Source organism: Rhinoraja longicauda, chromosome 44 (genome assembly GCF_053455715.1).
Source record: "Rhinoraja longicauda isolate Sanriku21f chromosome 44, sRhiLon1.1, whole genome shotgun sequence".
Lineage (NCBI taxonomy): Eukaryota > Metazoa > Chordata > Chondrichthyes > Rajiformes > Arhynchobatidae > Rhinoraja > Rhinoraja longicauda.
This window is the reverse complement of record NC_135996.1, coordinates 4,762,061-4,780,735: the sequence shown is the minus strand read 5'-3', so window position 1 is coordinate 4,780,735 and position 18,675 is coordinate 4,762,061. Positions and strand designations below refer to the sequence as shown.

Genomic DNA, 18,675 nt, shown 5'->3' with positions numbered 1-18,675 from the left:
ATCTCAGGAGAGAAGGAATGGGCGACGTTTCGGGTCGAGACCCTTCTTCAGACTGACCAATTAGTATCGAAACAGTTTTTTCTGCCCAGCTTGTCCACGCCAGCCATCTTGCCCCATCTCAGTTTAGTTTAGAGATACAGCGCGGAAACAGGCCCTTCGGCCCACCGGGTCCGCGCCGACCAGCGATCCCCGCACACTAACACTATCCTACGCACACTAGGGACAATTTTCACATTTGCCAAGCCAACTAACCTACAAACCCGCACGTCTTTGGAGTGCGGGAGGAAACCGAAGGTCTCGGAGAAAACCCACGCAGGTCACGGGGAGAACGTACAAACTCCGTACAGACGGCGCCCGTAGTCGGGATGGAACCCGGGACTCCGGCGCTGCATTCGCTGTAAGGCAGCAACTCTACCGCCGCGCCACCGTGACCGCCCAAGCGACATCTATTCATCCTCATTTGGCCCATGTCATAGAGTCATAGAGTCCTACAGCACAGAAAGAGGCCCTCGGCCCATCGTGTCCGTGCCGCCTGTTACCAAACACAGTCTAATTTTTAATCCCATTTTCCCGCATTTGGGCCGTAGCCCTGAATGTTGTAGCATTTCAAGTGCCCATCCAAATGCCTCTTAAACGCTGTGAGTGTTCCCGCCTCCACCACCACCCCAGGCAGTGAGTTCCAGACTCCAACCACCCTCTGGGTGAAAATGTTCTTTCTCACATCCCCCCGAAACCTCCCTCCCCTTACCCTGTATCTATGTCCACCTAAACCTGTAGAAATGAACTGCAGATGCTGGTTTATACCTGGAGTAACTCAGCGGGTCGGGCAGCATCTCTGGAGATTAAACATCTGGGTGATGTTTATCCCTCTGCCTATCCCTCTCTGCCTATCCCTCTAACCCTTTTCCACCCATGTACGTGTCCAGATGTCTTTTTAAATGCTGTTGTACCTGCTTCAATTGCTTCCTCTGGCCTCAATTAACATTTTTAGAAAGTAGAGGGGGGAAAACTCACACAATCACATGCAAACTCCACACAGTTCACACCGTCAGGTTATGATGGACAACAGTAGAGATGCTGCCTCACAGACCCGGGTTCGATCCTGACTACGGGTGCTGTCTGTACGGAGTTTGTACGTTCTCCCCGCGACCACATGGGTTTTCTCCGGTTTCCTCCCACACTCCAAAGACAGCTTGTACTCGCTGGAATTTAGAAGACTGAGGGGGGGATCTTATAGAAACATATAAAATTCTTAAGGGGTTGGAGAGGCTAGATGCGGGAAGATTGTTCCCGATGTTGGGGGGAGTCCAGAACCAGGGGTCACAGCTTAAGGATAAGGGGGAAGTCTTTTAGGACCGAGATGAGAAAGCATTTCTTCACACAGAGAGTGGTGAATCTGTGGAATTCTCTGCCACAGAAGGTAGTTGAGGCCAGTTCATTGGCTATATTTAAGAGGGAGTTAGATGTGGCCCTTTTTGCTAAAAGGATCAGGGGGTATGGAGAGAAGGCAGGTACAGGCTACTGAGCTGGATGATCAGCCATGATCATATTGAATGGCGGTGCGTACAGGCTCGAAGGGCCGAATGGCCTACTCCTGCACCTATTTTCTATGTTTCTATGTTTACAGGTTTGCAGGTTAATTGGCTTCTGTAAGTTGTGTAGACAATAGGTGCAGGAGTAGGCCATTCGGCCCTTTGGTCTCGGGCTACGGTTCTCGCTTCGGGATTTAAACAGCAGAACATGCAAGAGGTCTCGGGTTCAAATCCCAGATGAGCCCAATGTTTGACTTATTTTGGGGCGGTGCAGTGGTGGAGTTGCTGCCTGACAGGCACCATGTGACAGGCACCGGGTTCCATCCTGACTGTTTATACATTCTCCGTAACCACGTGGGTTTTCTCCGGGTGCTCCGGTTTCCCCCCACACTGCAAAGACGTACAGGTTTGTAGGTTAATTGGCTTCGGTAAAAATTATAACTTGTCCCTAGTGTCTGGATCAGTGTTAGTGCAAGGGGTGATAGCTGGTCAGTACAGACTCGGTGGGCCCAATGGCCTGTTTCCGTGCTCTATCTCTAAAATAAAGTTGCATGTGGGTATGCACAAGCAAACATTCTCTTGCGCAAGTTTAGTGTGTGTACAGATGGAGTGAAGATGTTGTACAGATGGAGTGAAGATGTTGTACAGATGGAGTGAAGATGTCTCTGTTCAGAGCACATTGTACACCACTCTGTACTGCACTCTTGTGGTCGAACTACAGAAAAGCAAGCTTCAAGTAGCTTACAATGATGCTACGAGAATATTACTTAAGAGACCTAGATGGTGCTGTGCTAGTGAAATGTTTGTGGCTGCAGGAGTCAATACTTTACAAACTATCTTAAGAAATCTTATGTATAAATTTATTTGCCGGATTAATGACTCTGAAAATGAAATAATCTTGGCATTATCAAACATAAGGTTTAGTGCTACACACTACCAATGCCATCTGAGGAGACATTGGTATAGTAGTCTCATTGTGGGACACTGATTTTTTTAATTCTTGGTTTTTAACCTTGGATTGTGCTTTTGTCAGTATCCCAAGATGCCGGAGTAACTCAGCGGGTCGGGCAGCATCTCTGGAGAGAAGGAATGGGCGCCGTTTCGGGTCGAGACCCTTCTTCAGACTGATGTCAAGGGAGGGGGCGGGACAAAGGAAGGATATAGGTGGAGACAGCAAGTCAGTGGGAGAACTGGGAAGGGGGAGGGGAAGGGAGGGACCGAGGAACTATCTAAAGTTGGAGAAGTCAATGTTCATAGTGCTGGGGTGTGAGCTGCCCAGGCGAAATATGAGGTGCTGTTCCTCCAATTTGCGCTGGGCCTCACTACGACACTGGAGGAGGCCCATGACAGAAAGGTCAGACTGGGAGTGGGAGGGGGAGTTGAAGTGCTCAGCCACCGGGAGATCAGGTTGGTTAAGGTGGACTGAGCGAAGGTGTTGAGCGAAACGATCACCGAGCCTGTGCTTGGTCTCGCCGACCTAGAGAAGTTGACATGTGGTGATAATTTAGTGTGCTTCCGTATGTAATTCATTCTATGTGATGTCTTAGACAATCGACAATAGGCAATAGGTGCAGGAGGCGGCCATTCGGCCCTTCGAGCTAGCACCGCCATTCAATGTGATCATGGCTGATCATTCTCAATCAGTACCCCGTTCCTGCCTTCTCCCCATACCCCCTGACTCCGCTATCCTTAAGAGCTCTACCCAGCTCTCTCTTGAATGCATTCAGAGAATTGGCCTCCACTGCCTTCTGAGGCAGAGAATTCCACAGATTCACAACTCTCTGACTGAAAAAGTTTTTCTTCATCTCAGTTCTAAATGGCCTACCCCTTATTCTTAAACTGTGGCCCCTTGTTCTGGACTCCCCCAACATTGGGAACATGTTTCCTGCCTCTAACGTGTCCAAACCCTTAATAATCTTATACGTTTCAATAAGATCTCCTCTCATCCTTCTAAATTCCAGTGTATACAAGCCTAGACGCTCCAGTCTTTCAACATATGATAGTCCCGCCATTCCGGGAATTAACCTAGTAAATCTATGCTGCACGCCCTCAATAGCAAGAATATCCTTCCTCAAATTTGGAGACCAAAACTGCACACAGTACTCCAGGTGCAGTCTCACTAGGGCCCTGTACAACTGTAGAAGGACCTCTGCACACAGTACTCCAGGTGCGGTCTCACTAGGGCCCTGTACAACTGCAGAAGGACCTCTGCACACAGTACTCCAGGTGCGGTCTCACTAGGGCCCTGTACAACTGCAGAAGGACCTCTTTGCTCCTATATTCAACTCCTCTTGTTATGAAAGCCAACATTCCATTGGCTTTCTTTACTGCCTGCTGTACCTGCATGCTTCCTTTCAGTGACTGATGCACTAGGACACCCAGATCGCGTTGTACGTCCCCTGTTCCTAACTTGACACCATTCAGATAATAATTCCTAACTTGACACCATTCAGATAATATGTTCCTAACTTGACACCATTCAGATAATGGTCCTGTCTTTCATTTGGACACAAGTCTGTGATAAAGTATAGTAGTAGAAGTATCTTGCTGTTTATTTACTCTTTCCCTAGTTTGATGACGTTGAAGATGGAGAAGGATACGTTGGAAGCGGAAATGAGAGATTTGCAGGAAGAAACATTGATACTGCAGAAAGAGCTGAGGAGTGTCAGAAAATCTGCAGAAGATGGTGAAGACCAAGAGATCTTGCAAGTACGTCACTTTTCCTGTTCATGCGGACTCAAATGTCATCCTCTCTCACGAGACTTTATTCCGTAAAAGTTCGTCTTTATACTTCTCCTGAAATAAATGCATCAGAACTTTGTTCCCCTCTTCTCTTATGCCACTTTAATATTTAAACAGGCCCCTCGGACCACCGCGTCCAGCACTTTGTGTCTATCTTGAAAGAGTTGAGATTTTTTAGATTTAGAGATACAGCGCGGAAACAGGCCCTTCGGCCGACCGAGTCCGCGCCGACCAGCGATCCCCGCACATTAACACTGTCCTACACACACTAGGGACAATTTTTACATTTGCCCAGCCAATTAACCTGCAGTAGGTTAATTGTAGGTTAATTGGCTTTGGTAAATGCAAAACAAAAATTGTCCCTAGTGGGTGTAGGATAGTGTTAGTGTGCGGGGATCGCTGGTCGGTGCGGACCCAGTGGGCCGAAGGGCCTATTTCCATGCTGTATCTCTAAACTAAACGAAACCCTTGCCACCCTTGATTCTAATCAAGAATTTGTCTATCTTGTTACCCTACACGCACACTAGGGACAATTTTACATTTATACCGAGCCAGTTAACCTACAAACCCGCACGTCTTTGGAGTGTGGGAGGAAACCGAAGATCTCGGAGAAAACCCATTACGCAGGTCACGGGGAGAACGTACAAACTCCGTACAGACGGCGCCCGTAGTCAGGACCGAACCTGAGTCTCCGGCGCTGCATTCGCTGTAAGGCAGCAACTCTACCACTGCGCCACCTGGGAATTGGACAGCTGGGCGATTGACGTGCGGGGAAGGTGGTGCTAGGTCAGCCTGGGCCCGGGAGGAATGGGGGGTGTTTATGGGGGAGGAGGGAGGTGTTTCGTAGAGGTGACCTAGAGTTTGAGAATTCAACGTTCAAATAAATGGGAAGTTCTCGCTTATGAACGCGTGGCATAAGGGCTGCTTGGTGGTGTGGCGGTAGCTATATCGACTTCCAGCACCAGAGACTCGGGTTCCATCCCGACTACGGGCGCCGTCTGTACGGAGTTTGTACGTTCTCCCTGTGACCTGCGTGATGGGTTTTCTATAAGAACTTCGGTTTCCTCCCACACTCCAAAGACGTGCGGGTTTGTAGGTTAACTGGCTCGGTATAAATGTAAAATTGTCCCTAGTGAGTGTGTAGGGTAACAAGATAGACAAATTCTTGATTAGAATCAAGGGTGGCAAGGGTTTAGTTTAGTTTAGAGATACAGCATGGAAATAGGCCCTTCGGCCCACTGGCCCAGCGATCCCCGCACACTAACACTATCCTACACCCACTAGGGACAATTTTTGTTTTTGCATTTACCAAAGCCAATTAACCTACAAATCTGCACGTCTTTGGAGTGTGGGAGGAAACCGATGATCTCGGAGAAAACCCAAGCAGGTCACGGGCAGAACGTGCAAACTCCGTACAGACAGCGCCCATAGTCGGTGTAGTGTAAGAAAATAACTGCAGATGCTGGTACAAATCGAAGGTATTTATCCACAAAATGCTGGAGTAACTCAGCAGGTCAGGCAGCATCTCAGGAGAGAAGGAATGGGCGACGTTTCGGCTCGAGACCCTTCTTCAGTCGGGAAAAAAGGCAGGAAAATGGGATTAGGAGGCAGGGATGAGCCATGGTTGAATGGCAGAGTAGACTCTGGGCCAAACTCTACTCCTATAACTTGTGAACATATCGGCACGGTGGCGCAGCGGTAGAGTTGCTGCCTTACAGCGAATGCAGCGCCGGAGACTCAGGTTCGATCCTGACTGCGGGCGCCGTCTGTACGGAGTTCGTACGTTCTCCCCGTGACCTGCGTGGGTTTTCTCCGAGATCTTCGGTTTCCCCCCACACTCCAAAGACGTACAGGTTTGTAGGTTAATTGGCTGAGCAAATGTAAAAATTGTCTCTAGTGGGTGTAGGATAGTGTTAATGTGTGGGGATCGCTGGGCGGCGAAGGGCCTGTTTCTGCGCTGTATCTCTAAAAAAAACATTAGCACGCGGGGATAGCTGGTCGGTGCGGACTCGGTGGGCCGAAGGGCCTGTTTCCGTGCTGTATCTCTAAAACTTTAAAAAACTAGGCTAATTGTGCCTGCTTGGCCACTGACTGTCTGTGCCTTGATACCATCTTGACTTTTGACAGGAGTTGGCAAGAACAAAAGAGGAGCTGGACATGGTTGCCACGGCGAAAAAGACCGTGGAAGACATACTGAGGCAGAGGGAACGGGAGCTGACGGCCCTGAAGGGGGTTCTAAAGGAAGAAGTGAGCAGCCATGATCAAGCGATGGAAGATCTTACAGTCCAGTGCCAGAAGGATATGGAGCAGCTGAGGAAAAATATTGACGAGGTGTCTCAGGTGAGTGGGAATTATTTCCCATTAAATAGACAATAGACAATAGGTGCAGGAGTAGGCCATTCGGCCCTTCGAGCCAGCACCGCCGTTCAATATGATCATGGCTGATCATTCTCAATCAGTACCCCGTTCCTGCCTTCTTCCCATACCCCCTGACTCCGCTATCCTTAAGAGCTCTATCCAGCTCTCGAACGTATTCAGAGAATTGGCCTCCACTGCCCTCTGAGGCAGAGAATTCCACAGATTCACAACTCTCTGACTGAAAAAGTTTTTCCTCATCTCTGTTCTAAATGGCCTACCCCTTATTCTTAAACTGTGGCCCCTGGTTCTGGACTCCCCCAACATTGGGAACATGTTTCCTGCCTCTAATGTGTCAAGCCCCTGTGTAAACCATTTTCTTTTTCTTAAATAGACACAAAATGCTGAAGTAACTCAGCAGGGCAGGGAACATCCCTGGAGAGGTGGAATAGGTGACGTTTCAGGTCGAGAACCTTCTTCGGACGTGAAACGTCTCGACCCGAAACGTCACCCATTCCTTCTCTCTGGAGATGCTGCCTGTCCCGCTGAGTTACTCCAGCGTTGTGTGTCTATCTTCGATTTAAACCAGCATCTGCAGTTCCTTCCTACACATAAATTAAAATAGATGATGTTTAAATAAATAGGTGACGTTTCAGGTCGAGAAATTTCTTCGGACCTGAAACATCTCGACCAGAGACGGAGAACGGAGAACGGAAAAACCTTATTCAGTCAGAGAGTTGTGAATCTGTGGAATTCTCTGCCTCAGAAGGCAGTGGAGGCCAATTCTCTGAATGCATTCAAGAGATAGCTAGATAGAGCTCTTAATGATAGCGGAGTCAGGGGGTATGGGGAGAAGGCAGGAACGGGGTACTGATTGTGGATGATTAGCCATGATCACATTGAATGGTGGTGCTGGCTCGAAGGGCTGAATGGCCTCCTCCTGCTATTGTCTATTGACCCAAAACCTCACCCATTCCTTCTCTCTGGAGATGCTGCCTGTCCCGCTGAGTTACTCCAGCATTGTGTGACCTTCTTTGATTTAAACCAGCATCTGCAGTTCCTTCCTACACATAAATTAAATAACAAACTGCTGGAGAAAATGTGTAGGAAGGAACTGCAGACGCTGGTTTACACTGAAGATGGACACGAAATGCTGAAGTAACTCAGCGGGACAGGCAGCATCTCTGGATAGAAGGAATGGGTGATGTTTCGGATCAAGACCCTTCTTCAGACTGACATTTCGGGTCGAGACCCTTCTTCAGACTGACGTTTTCGCGACGAGACCCTTCAGACCGACATATTGGGACGAGACCCTTCTTCAGACTGACCTTTCGGGTCGAGACCCTTCTTCAGACTGATGTTTCGGGTCGAGACCCTTCTTCAGACTGACCTTTCGCGACGAGACCCTTCAGACTGACGTTTCGGGTCGAGACCCTTCAGACTGACGTTTCGGGTCGAGACCCTTCTTCAGACTGGCGTTTCGGGTCCAGACCCTTCTTCAGACTGACATTTCAGGTCAAGACCTTTCAGACTGACGTCTTGGGTCAAGAGCCTTCTTCAGACTGACATTTCGGATCAAGACCCTTCAGACTGACGTTTCGGGTCCAGACTCTTCTTCAGACTGACGTTTAGGGACAAGACCCTTCAGACTGACGTTTTGGGACGCGACCCTTCTTCAGACTGATGTTTCGCGACGAAATCCTTCAGACTGACGTCTTGGGACGAGACCCTTCTTCAGACTGACGTTTCGGGTCCAGACCCTTCTTCAGACTGACGTTTTGGGTCAAGACCCTTCTTCAGACTAACGTTTCGCGACAAAATCCTTCTTCTGACTGACATTTCGGGTCCAGACCCTTCTTCAGACTGACATTTCGGGTCCAGACCCTTCTTCAGACTGACATTTCGGGTCCAGACCCTTCTTCAGACTGGCGTTTCGGGTCAAGAGCCTTCTTCAGACTAACATTTCCGGTCAAGACCCTTCAGACTGACGGTTCGGGACGAGACCCTTCTTCAGACTGACGTTTCAGGTCGAGACCCATCTTCAGACTGATGTTTCGGGTCGAGACCCTTCTTCAGACTGACGTTTTGGGTCAAGAGCCTTCTTCAGACTGACATTTCGCGATGAGACCCTTCAGACTGAAGTCTTGGGACGAGACCCTTCTTCAGACTGACCTTTCACGACGAGACCCTTCTTCAGACTGACGTTTCGGGACGAGAGTCTTCTTCAGACTAACTTTTCGGGTCAAGACCCTTCTTCAGACTGATGTTTCGGGTCGATACCCTTCTTCAGACTGACCTTTCACGACGAGACCCTTCTTCAGACTGATGTTTCGGGTCGAGACCCTTCTTCAGACTGACGTTTTGGGTCGACAGTCTTCTTCAGACTGGAGGAACTCTACTTTGGAAGAATGCAAATCCATGGCCTGTCCATTTCTGTTGCTGCCTGGCCTGCCGTGTTCCACCCGGCAGTTGGTTTTTATTTTCCTTAAGTTTCCAGCATCTGCGGATTCCCTACCAGCCTGGTAAATTCATTGTAGACATTTCAAACGGGCGGATTCGGGTCAACAGTTTGCACTTGTAGTCAATTGCCTCTTCCCAACAATCATTCTGTCGTGGGCCACAGTTGATTGTCAGTGAACCGCGTTCGCTCCCTGCGCAAACAGTGCTCTGATTGTATTATCTGAATGCTGTCTGGCGAATGGAGTGGATAGGGATGGAGAGCACACATCTCATTGACAAAACAAAGCACTGACTAACTGTGGCATCGTCTGGCTTCTAATTGGTGTGGCAGATGGGGGGGGGGGGGGGGGGGGAGGAAAGGGGAATGAAAAGTAACCCTAACCCAACCGCAAATTGGAGGAATAGTGCCTCCTATTTCGCTTGGGCAGCTTACAACACAGCGTTCTGAACATTGATTTATCTAACTTCAAGTAACCCTTGCAGCCGCTCTCTCTCCGCCCCTCCCCCCACCTGAGTCATTACACTAGTTTCTCTTCTACATCCCGCAGCTTCCGCTGGGTGGAAGCCAATGGAATGTTGGCCTTCATAACAAGAGGAGTTGAGTATAGGAGCAAAGAGGTCCTTCTGCAGTTGTACAGGGCCCTAGTGAGACCGCACCTGGAGTACTGTGTGCAGTTTTGGTCTCCAAATTTGAGGAAGGATATTCTTGCTATTGAGGGCGTGCAGCGTAGGTTCACCAGGTTAATTCCCGGAATGGCGGGACTATCATATGTTGAAAGACTGGAGCGACTAGGCTTGTATACACTGGAATTTAGAAGGATGGGAGGGGATCTTATCGAAACGTATAAGATTATTAAGGGGTTGGACACGTTAGAGGCAGGAAACATGTTCCCAATGTTGGGAGAGTCCAGAACAAGCGGCCACAGTTTAAGAATAAGGGGTAGGCCATTTAGAGCAGAGATGAGGAAAAACTTTTTCAGTCAGAGAGTTGTGAATCTGTGGAATTCTCTGCCTCAGAAGGCAGTGGAGGCCAATTCTCTGAATGCATTCAAGAGAGAGTTAGATAGAGCTCTTAAGGATAGCGGAGTCAGGGTGCATGGGGAGAAGGCAGGAACGGGGTACTGATTGAGAATGATCAGCCATGATCACATTGAATGGCGGTGCTGGCTCGAAGGGCCGAATGGCCTCCTCCTGCAACTATTGTCTATTGTCTTCCTCCCCCTCCCCCCACTCACAACAAGGACAGAATCCCCCTCGTTCTCACCTTCCACCCCACCAGCCAGCGGATCCAACAAATCATCCGCCAACATTTCCGTCACCTACAACGGGACCCCACCACTGGCCACATCTTCCCCCATCCCCTCCCCTCTCTGCGTTCCGCAGAGACCGTTCCCTCCGTAACTCCCTGGTCCACTCGTCCCTTCCCACCCAAACCACCCCACCCCCGGGTACTTTCCCCTGCAACCGCACGAGATGCAACACCTGTTCCTTTACCTCCCCCCTCAACTCCATCCAAGGACCCAAACAGTCTTTCCAGGTGAGACAAAGGTTCACCTGCACCTGCTCCAACCTCATCTATTGCATCCGCTGCTCTACATGTCAACTTATTTACATCGGCGAAACCAAACGCAGGCTCGGCGATCACTTCGCTCAACACCTTCTCTCAGTCCGCATTAACCAAACTGATCTCCCGGTGGCTGAGCATTTCAACTCCCCCTCCCACTCCCAGTCTAACCTTTCTGTCATGGGCCTCCTCCAGTGCCATAGTGAGACCCACCGGAAATTGGAGGAACAGCACCTCATATTTCGCTTGGGCAGCTTGCAGCCCAGCGGTATGAACATCGACTTCTCCAACTTTAGTTCCTCTGTCCCTCTCTTCCCCTCCCCCTTCCCAGATCTCCCACTGTCTTCCTGTCTCCACCTATATCCTTCCTTTGTCCCGCCCCACTGACATCAGTCTGAAGAAGGGGCTCGACCCGAAACGTCACCCATTCCTTCTCTCCCGAGATGCTGCCTGACCTGCTGAGTTACTCCAGCATTTTGTGAATAAATACCTTCGATTTGTACCAGCATCTGGTTATTTTCTTATATTGTTACACTAGTTTCAAAAGTCATCTTGTCTCATTGCCTGTAACTCGTTTTCACCTGGCCTACAGCTAACAGTAGCCTGCTTCCTTTATCATCGTTCATTCATTTTGTTCTATATCTCTCGTTTCCCTTTCCCCTGACTCAGACTGAAGAAGTGTCTCGACCCCGAAACGTCACCCGTTCCTTCTCTCCAGAGACCCTCGGCCTGTCCCGCTGAGTTACGCCAGCTTTTTTTTGTGTGTCTGTCTTCGGTCTAAACCAGCATCTGCAGTTCCTTCCCGACACACAACAAAAAGTTCTTTATTGGTTTGATGAACAATCGAGCCCTCGAGAGAACGGCGCTGTGAATGACTTCCACGCCAATGAGTTCATCATCACTCAATCTGTTGCAAACTGGAATGCACATGCTCGCAAGTTATGGGAGAAGAATTAGGCCATTCGGCCCATCCAGTCTATTCCGCCATTCAATCATGGCTGATCTCTGCCTCCTAATCTAATTCTGAGGATTTGAGTTTAGTAGCAGGGAGGTTCTGCTGCAGTTGTACAGGGCCTTGGTGAGACCGCACCTGGAGTATTGTGTGCAGTTTTGGTCTCCTAACCTGAGGAAAGACGTTCTTGCCTTAGAGGGAGTACAGAGAAGGTTCACCAGATTGATCCCTGGGATGGCAGGACTTGCATATGAGGAAAGACTGGATAGACTGGGCTTGTACTCGCTGGAATTTAGAAGACTGAGGGGGGATCTTATAGAAACATATAAAATTCTTAAGGGGTTGGAGAGGCTAGATGCGGGAAGATTGTTCCCGCTGTTGGGGGAGTCCAGAACCAGGGGTCACAGCTTAAGGATAAGGGGGAAGTCTTTTAGGACCGAGATGAGAAAACATTTCTTCACACAGAGAGTGGTGAATCTGTGGAATTCTCTGCCACAGAAGGTAGTTGAGGCCAGTTCATTGGCTATATTTAAGAGGGAGTTAGATGTGGCCCTTTTTGCTAAAGGGATCAGGGGGTATGGAGAGAAGGCAGGTATGGGATACTGAGTTGGATGATCAGCCATGATCATATTGAATGGCGGTGCAGGCTCGAAGGGCCGGATGGCCTACTCCTGCACCTATTTTCTATGTTTCTCCTGCCTTCTCTCCAAGACCCTTGACACCCGTTCTCATCAAGAATTTGCCCATCTCTGCCTTAAAAATATCCACTGACGGCCTCCACAGAATAGAATAGAATAGAATAGAATTCCTTTATTGTCATTGCAACAGGTACAACAAAATTAAAATAGCAATCCTGACAGTGCATAACACACGAGAAATAAAACATACATACAATAAATGCAAATACAAAATGTAACAAACAAGCGAGTAGTTGATAAATAAATAAAAAATAAATACAGGAATGAATATGGATCACATTGTAGTGCAGTTTAAAAAGTGTAACCTACTGCGTATCAGTGTTTGACAGTGTTCAGTTCACGTATGGCTCTGGGGTAAAAACAGTTCTTGAGTATGTTTGTGCGAGATTTGATCGACCTGAAACGTCGACCAGAGGGCAGAAGATCAAACAGATGGTGGTAATGAATTCCACAGATTAACTACCCTCCGACTAAAGACGTTTCTCCTCGCCTCCTTTCTAAAAGAGCGCCCTTTAATTCTGAATCTATGACCTCCCCCGCCAGTGGAAACATCCTCTCCACATCCACTCTATCCAGGCCGCTCATTGTTCTGTACGTTTCAATGAGGTCCCCCCTCAATCTTCTAAACTCCAGCGAGTACAGGCCCAGTGCCGACAAACGCTCATCGTACGTTAACCCACTCATTCCTGGGATCGTTCTTGTAAACCTCCTCTGGACCCTCTCCAGGGCCAGCACATCCTTCCTCTGATATGGGGCCCACATTTGCTCGCATTACTCCAAATGCGGCCGGACCCGCGCCTTACACAGCCTCACAAGTTGCCGCAAGTTACTGGTGGATGGGCTAGCAATAAGCTGAAAATAGACAATAGACAATAGACAATGGGTGCAGGAGGAGGCCATTCGGCCCTTCGAGCCAGCACCACCATTCAATGTGATCATGGCTGATCATTCTCAATCAGTATCCCGTTCCTGCCTTCTCCCCATACCCCCTGACTCCGCTATCCTCAAGAGCTCTATCCAGCTCTCTCTTGAATGCATTCAGAGAATTGGCCTCCACTGCCTTCTGAGGCAGAGAATTCCACAGATTCACAACTCTCTGACTGAAAAAGTTTTTCCTCATCTCCGTTCTAAATGGCCTACCCCTTATTCTTAAACTGTGTGGGCCCTGGTTCTGGACTCCCCCAACATTGGGAACATGTTTTCTGCTTCTAACGTGTCCAACCCCTTAATAATCTTATATGTTTCGATAAGATCCCCTCTCATCCTTGTAAATTCCAGTGTATACAAGCCTAGTCGCTCCAGTCTTTCAACACAAGACAGTCCCGCCATTCCGGGAATTAACCTAGTAAGGGTACATAAAGGTAGTGGATATATGGAACGAGCTACAGAAGGTAGAACGTATAGGAGAAAAAACTGCAAATAGACAATAGACATGCTGGTTAAAATCGAGGGTAGACACAAAATGCTGGAGTAACTCAGCAGGTCGGGCAGCATCTCGGGAGAGAAGGAATGGGTGACGTTTCGGGTCGAGACCCTTCAGTCTGAAGAAGGGTCTCGACCCGAAATGTCACCCATTCCTTCTCTCCCGAGAAGGTTGTTGAGGCAGGTATTAGTACAAGGTTTATAGGGGCAGTCACGGTGGCGCAGCGCTAGAGTTGCCGCCTTACAGCGAATGCAGCGCCGGAGACTCGGGTTCAATCCTGACTACGGGCGCCGTCTGTACGGAGTTTGTACGTTCTCCCCGTGACCTGCGTGGGTTTTCTCCGAGATCTTCGGTTTCCTCCCGCACTCCAAAGACGTGTAGGTTTGTAGGTTAATTGGCTGGGCAAATGTAAAAATTGTCCCTAGTGGGTGTAGGATAGTGTTAGTGTGCGGGGATCGCTGGGCGGCGCGGACCCGGTGGGCCGAAGGGCCTGTTTCTGCGCTGTATCTCTAAAAATCTTTTTAAAATCTTTTTAAAATGCTGGAGTAACTCAGCTGGTCTCGTCCCGAAACGTCACCCATTCCCTCTCTCCTAGAATAAGATGATAACTGCAGATGCTGGAACAAATCGAAGGTTTTTATTCACAAAATGCCAGAGTAACTCAGCAGTTCAGGCAGCATCTCGGGAGAGAAGGAATGGGTGACGTTTCGGGTCGAGACCCTTCCTCAGACTGATTCCCTCTGTCCTAGATGCTGCCTGACCCGCTGAGTTACTCCAGCATTTTGTGTCCGCCTTCGATTTGTACCATGATCTGCGGTTATTCTCCTACTCTGTCCTAATTGGGCGACACGCCACGGTGAAGGAATGAGATCTGAGTAGGGAAATGATGAGATCTTCCTGTCTCCTTCCTGAATCAAGAATCAGCAGAACGTCGAGTCCGAGAGGCAGAAGATCAACTCCAGCATGCGGAACCTGCAACGCCAGCTGCAGGAGAGTGTGGAGGAGAGCGGCCACTGGAAAGAAATGTTTCAGAAAAACCGCGAGGAGCTACGCAGCAGCAAGCAAGAGTAAGTTCGGCGCCGCTCACATTGAATGGCGGCGCTGGCTCGAAGGGCCGAACGGCCTCCTCCTGCACCTCCTCCAACCTCACCTATTGCATCCGCTGCTCCAGATGTCAACTTATTTACATCGGCGAAACCAAGCGCAGGCTCGGCGATCGCTTCGCTCAACACCTGCGCTCGGTCCGCGTTGGCCAACCTGATCTCCCGGTGGCTGAGCACTTCAACTCCCCCTCCCACTCCCAGTCTGACCTTTCTGTCATGGGCCTCCTCCAGTGCCATAGTGAGGCTCACCGGAAATTGGAGGAACAGCATCTCATATTTCGCCTGGGCAGCTTGCAGCCCAGCGGTATGAACATCGACTTCTCCAACTACTCTGTCCCTCTCTTCCCCTCCCCCTTCCCAGATCTCCCTCTGTCTCCACCTATATCCTTCCTTTGTCCCGCCCCCCTGACATCAGTCTGAAGAAGGGTCTCGACCCGAAACGTCGCCCATTCTTCTCTCCTGAGATGCTGCCTGACCTGCTGAGTTGCTCCAGCATTTTGTGAATAAATACCTTCGATTTGTACCAGCATCTGCAGTTATTTTCTTATACTCCTGCACCTATTGTCTATTGCTCGTCACTGAGAAGATTCCACATTTAGACAGTCAATAGACAATAAACAATAGGTGCAGGAGGAGGCCATTCGGCCCTTCGAGCCAGCACCACCATTCAATGTGATCATGGCTGATCATCCACAATCAGTATCCCGTTCCTGTCCTCTCCCCTCCCCATACCCCCTGACTCCGCTATCATTAAGAGCTCTATCTAGCTCTCTCTTGAAAGCATCCTGGGAATTGGCCTCCACTGCCTTCTGAGGCAGAGAGTTCCACAGATTTACAAGTCTCTGAGTGAAAACGTTTTTCCTCATCTCCATTCTAAACGGCCGACCCCTTATTCTTAAACTGTGGACCCTGGTTCTGGACTCCCCCAACATTGGGAACATGTTTCCTGCCTCTAACGTGTCCAATCTCTTAATAATCTTGTATGTTTCAATAAGATCCCCTAGGGCCCTGTACAACTGCAGAAGGATCTCTTTGCTCCTATACTCAACTCCTCTTGTCATGAAGGCCAACATGGGGCTATCCAGCATGGTAACAGGCCCTTTGGGCCACCTAGTCCATGCCAACCAAGTTGACATTCTGTAGAAGGGTCTTGACCCAAAACGTCACCCATTCCTTCCCTCGGTAGATGCTGCCTGTCCCGCTGAGTTACTCCAGCATTTTGTGGCGATCATCTTTAGTAGTTTGACCTCCCAACTTTGACCTTCACCACGCCCTTTGTTTTCCCCATCTGTAATACAACCAGGGCAGAAAGAAGCTCAGTTTCAGGACTACTCCCCTATTGATTTAGTGTGAGTCATTAGTTTAAAATGAACAACGTCTACTTTCAGTAAACGGAGCAGGATAGGCCTGTCCATGTTCTCCGTTTATAGACACAAAATGCTGGAGTAACTCAGTGGGTCAGGCACCATCTATGGGGAGCAGGAATGGGTGACGTTTCGGGTCAAGACCCCCCCCCCCCCCAGAATGAGAGTCTGGGGAGGGGAAAACCAGAGATTTGGAAGGGTACAAAGAGATGCAGTGTACGAAAAGGATAGATCAAAGCAGAGACTGATCAAGGAAGTGTACAATGGTCTCGACACCGGCCAACATGTCCCAGCTACACTAGTCCCACCGGCCTGTGTTTGGTCCATATCCCTCCAAACCTGTCCTATCCATGTACCTGCCTAACTGTTTCTTAAACATTGGGATAGTCCCAGCCTCAACTACCTCCTCCGGCAGCCAATTCCATACACCCATCACCCTTTGTGTGAAAAGGTTACCCCCCAGATTCCTATCAAATCTTTTCCCCTTCACCTTAAACCTATGTCCTCTGGTCCTTGATTCACCTACTCTGGAGTTCAATTGAAGGTAGACACAAAATGCTGGAGTAACTCAGCAGGTCAGGCAGCATCTCGGGAGGGAAGGAATGGGTGACGTTTCAGGTCGAGACCCTTCTTCGGTTCTCCTTCCTGAGATCCATTCACTCTGCCTTTTTCTTCTTCCACCGATACATTCAGATTGGTTCTAAAGTTACTCCAGCATATAGACAATAGGTGCAGGAGGAGGCCATTCGGCCCTTCGAGCCAGCACCGCCATTCAATGCGATCATGGCTGATCACTCTCAATTAGTACCCCGTTCCTGCCTTCTCCCCATACCCCCTCACTCCGCTATCCTTAAGAGCTCTATCCAGCTCTCTCTGGAAAGCATCCAACGAACTGGCCTCCACTGCCTTCTGAGGCAGAGAATTCCACAGATTCACAACTCTCTGACTGAAAAAGTTCTTCCTCATCTCCGTTCTAAATGGCCGACCCCTTATTCTTAAACTGTGGCCCCTTGTTCTGGACTCCCCCAACATTGGGAACATGTTTCCTGCCTCTAATGTGTCCAATCTTCTTCTGTTGTTTACAGCAAGCATAGCCAGAGGTTATGAAATATTAATTTATTCCACACCAGGGGCAGAATTGCTCAATGGTGATACCAGGGTGTCAGGAATTATGGGGCGAAGGCAGGAGAATGTGGTTGAGAGGGAAAGATAGAGGCTGAAGCCATGACTGAATGGCAGACTTGATGGGCTGAATGGCCTTATTCTGCTCCTAGAACTTATGTCACTAGGGGGAGAGAAAGAGAATATGGGGTGTGATGGTACAGCAGCTGTTTAAGAAGGCTAAGGTCAAAACATAGAAAAGAGATGTAGGAGTAGGCCATTCGGCCCTTTGAGCCAGCACAGCCATTCAATACGATCATGGCTGATCATCCAAAATCAATACCCCGTTCCTGCTTTCTCCCCATGTTCCTTGATTCCGTTAGCCCTAAGAGCTATATCGAACTCTTTCTCGAAAATATCCAAATCTGACCAAAGGGAGCCTTCAAGACCGTGGGATAAATGTTCCCCATGTTGGGGGGAGCCCAGAACCAGGGGCCACACACAGTTTAAGAATTAGGGGTCGGCCATTTAAGACTGAGATGAGGAAAAACTTTTCCACCCAGAGAGTTGTGAATCGTGGAATTCTCTGCCACAGAAGGCAGTGGAGGCCGATTCACTGGATGTTTTCAAGAGAGAGTTAGATTTAGCTCTTGGGGCTAACGGAATCAAGGGATCTATTTTGGACGGGTGACGTTTCGGGTCGAGACCCTTCTTCAGACTGATGTCAGGGAGGGGCGGGACCTCAGGGCACCTAACATCAGTCTGAAGAAGGGTCTCGACCCGAAACGTCACCCATTCCTTCTCTCCCGAGACGCTGCCTGACCTGCTGAGTTACTCCAGCATTTTGTGAAGCAATACCTTCAATTTGTACCAGCATCTGCAGTTATTTTCTGATACGATCTATTTTGGATGATCAGCCAGGATCATAGTCAATGGCGGTGCTGGGTCGAATGGCCTCCTCCTGCACCTATTTTCTATGTTTTCTATGTTTCTAATTGGCCTCCACTGCCTTCTGTGGCAGAGAAGTCCACTTCCGTAAATCTTGTGGTTTAATGATTGAATTGTCGATTTGTCAAGTTTGTCTATTATTACCTCCTAATCCCAGGCTGCTGCAGATAAAGATGGAGAAGGAAGATTACGACGAAGAGTTGCGGGACATGCGTGATCGTTACTCTGCACTGCAGGGCGAGGTGGACCATGTGAAGCAGACCTCCGCAGATATAGCCGGCATGGAAGTGCTGAGAAAAGTACATTGCTTTTGAATTCTGGTTACCTTTTTAGCAATTGCCTCTGTCCTGCAGGTTCCTGGTATTTAGAGATACATAGAAACATAGAAAATAGGTGCAGGAGGAGGCCATTCAGCCCTTCGTGCCTGCATCGC

General features: G+C 49.1%; 1 protein-coding gene across 1 annotated transcript in view; it reads left to right on the top strand.

Annotated features, from left to right (window-relative positions):
- The first annotated feature begins 4,106 nt into the window (after window positions 1-4,106).
- LOC144612265 (cingulin-like) overlaps window positions 4,107-18,675 on the top strand; it is a 53,722-nt gene continuing 39,153 nt past the window's right edge. The window contains exons 1-4 of the mRNA XM_078431823.1: window positions 4,107-4,241; window positions 6,402-6,614; window positions 14,645-14,793; window positions 18,400-18,541. Coding sequence (XP_078287949.1) covers window positions 4,107-4,241; window positions 6,402-6,614; window positions 14,645-14,793; window positions 18,400-18,541 — 639 coding nt within the window. The remainder of the gene's footprint in view (window positions 4,242-6,401; window positions 6,615-14,644; window positions 14,794-18,399; window positions 18,542-18,675) is intronic.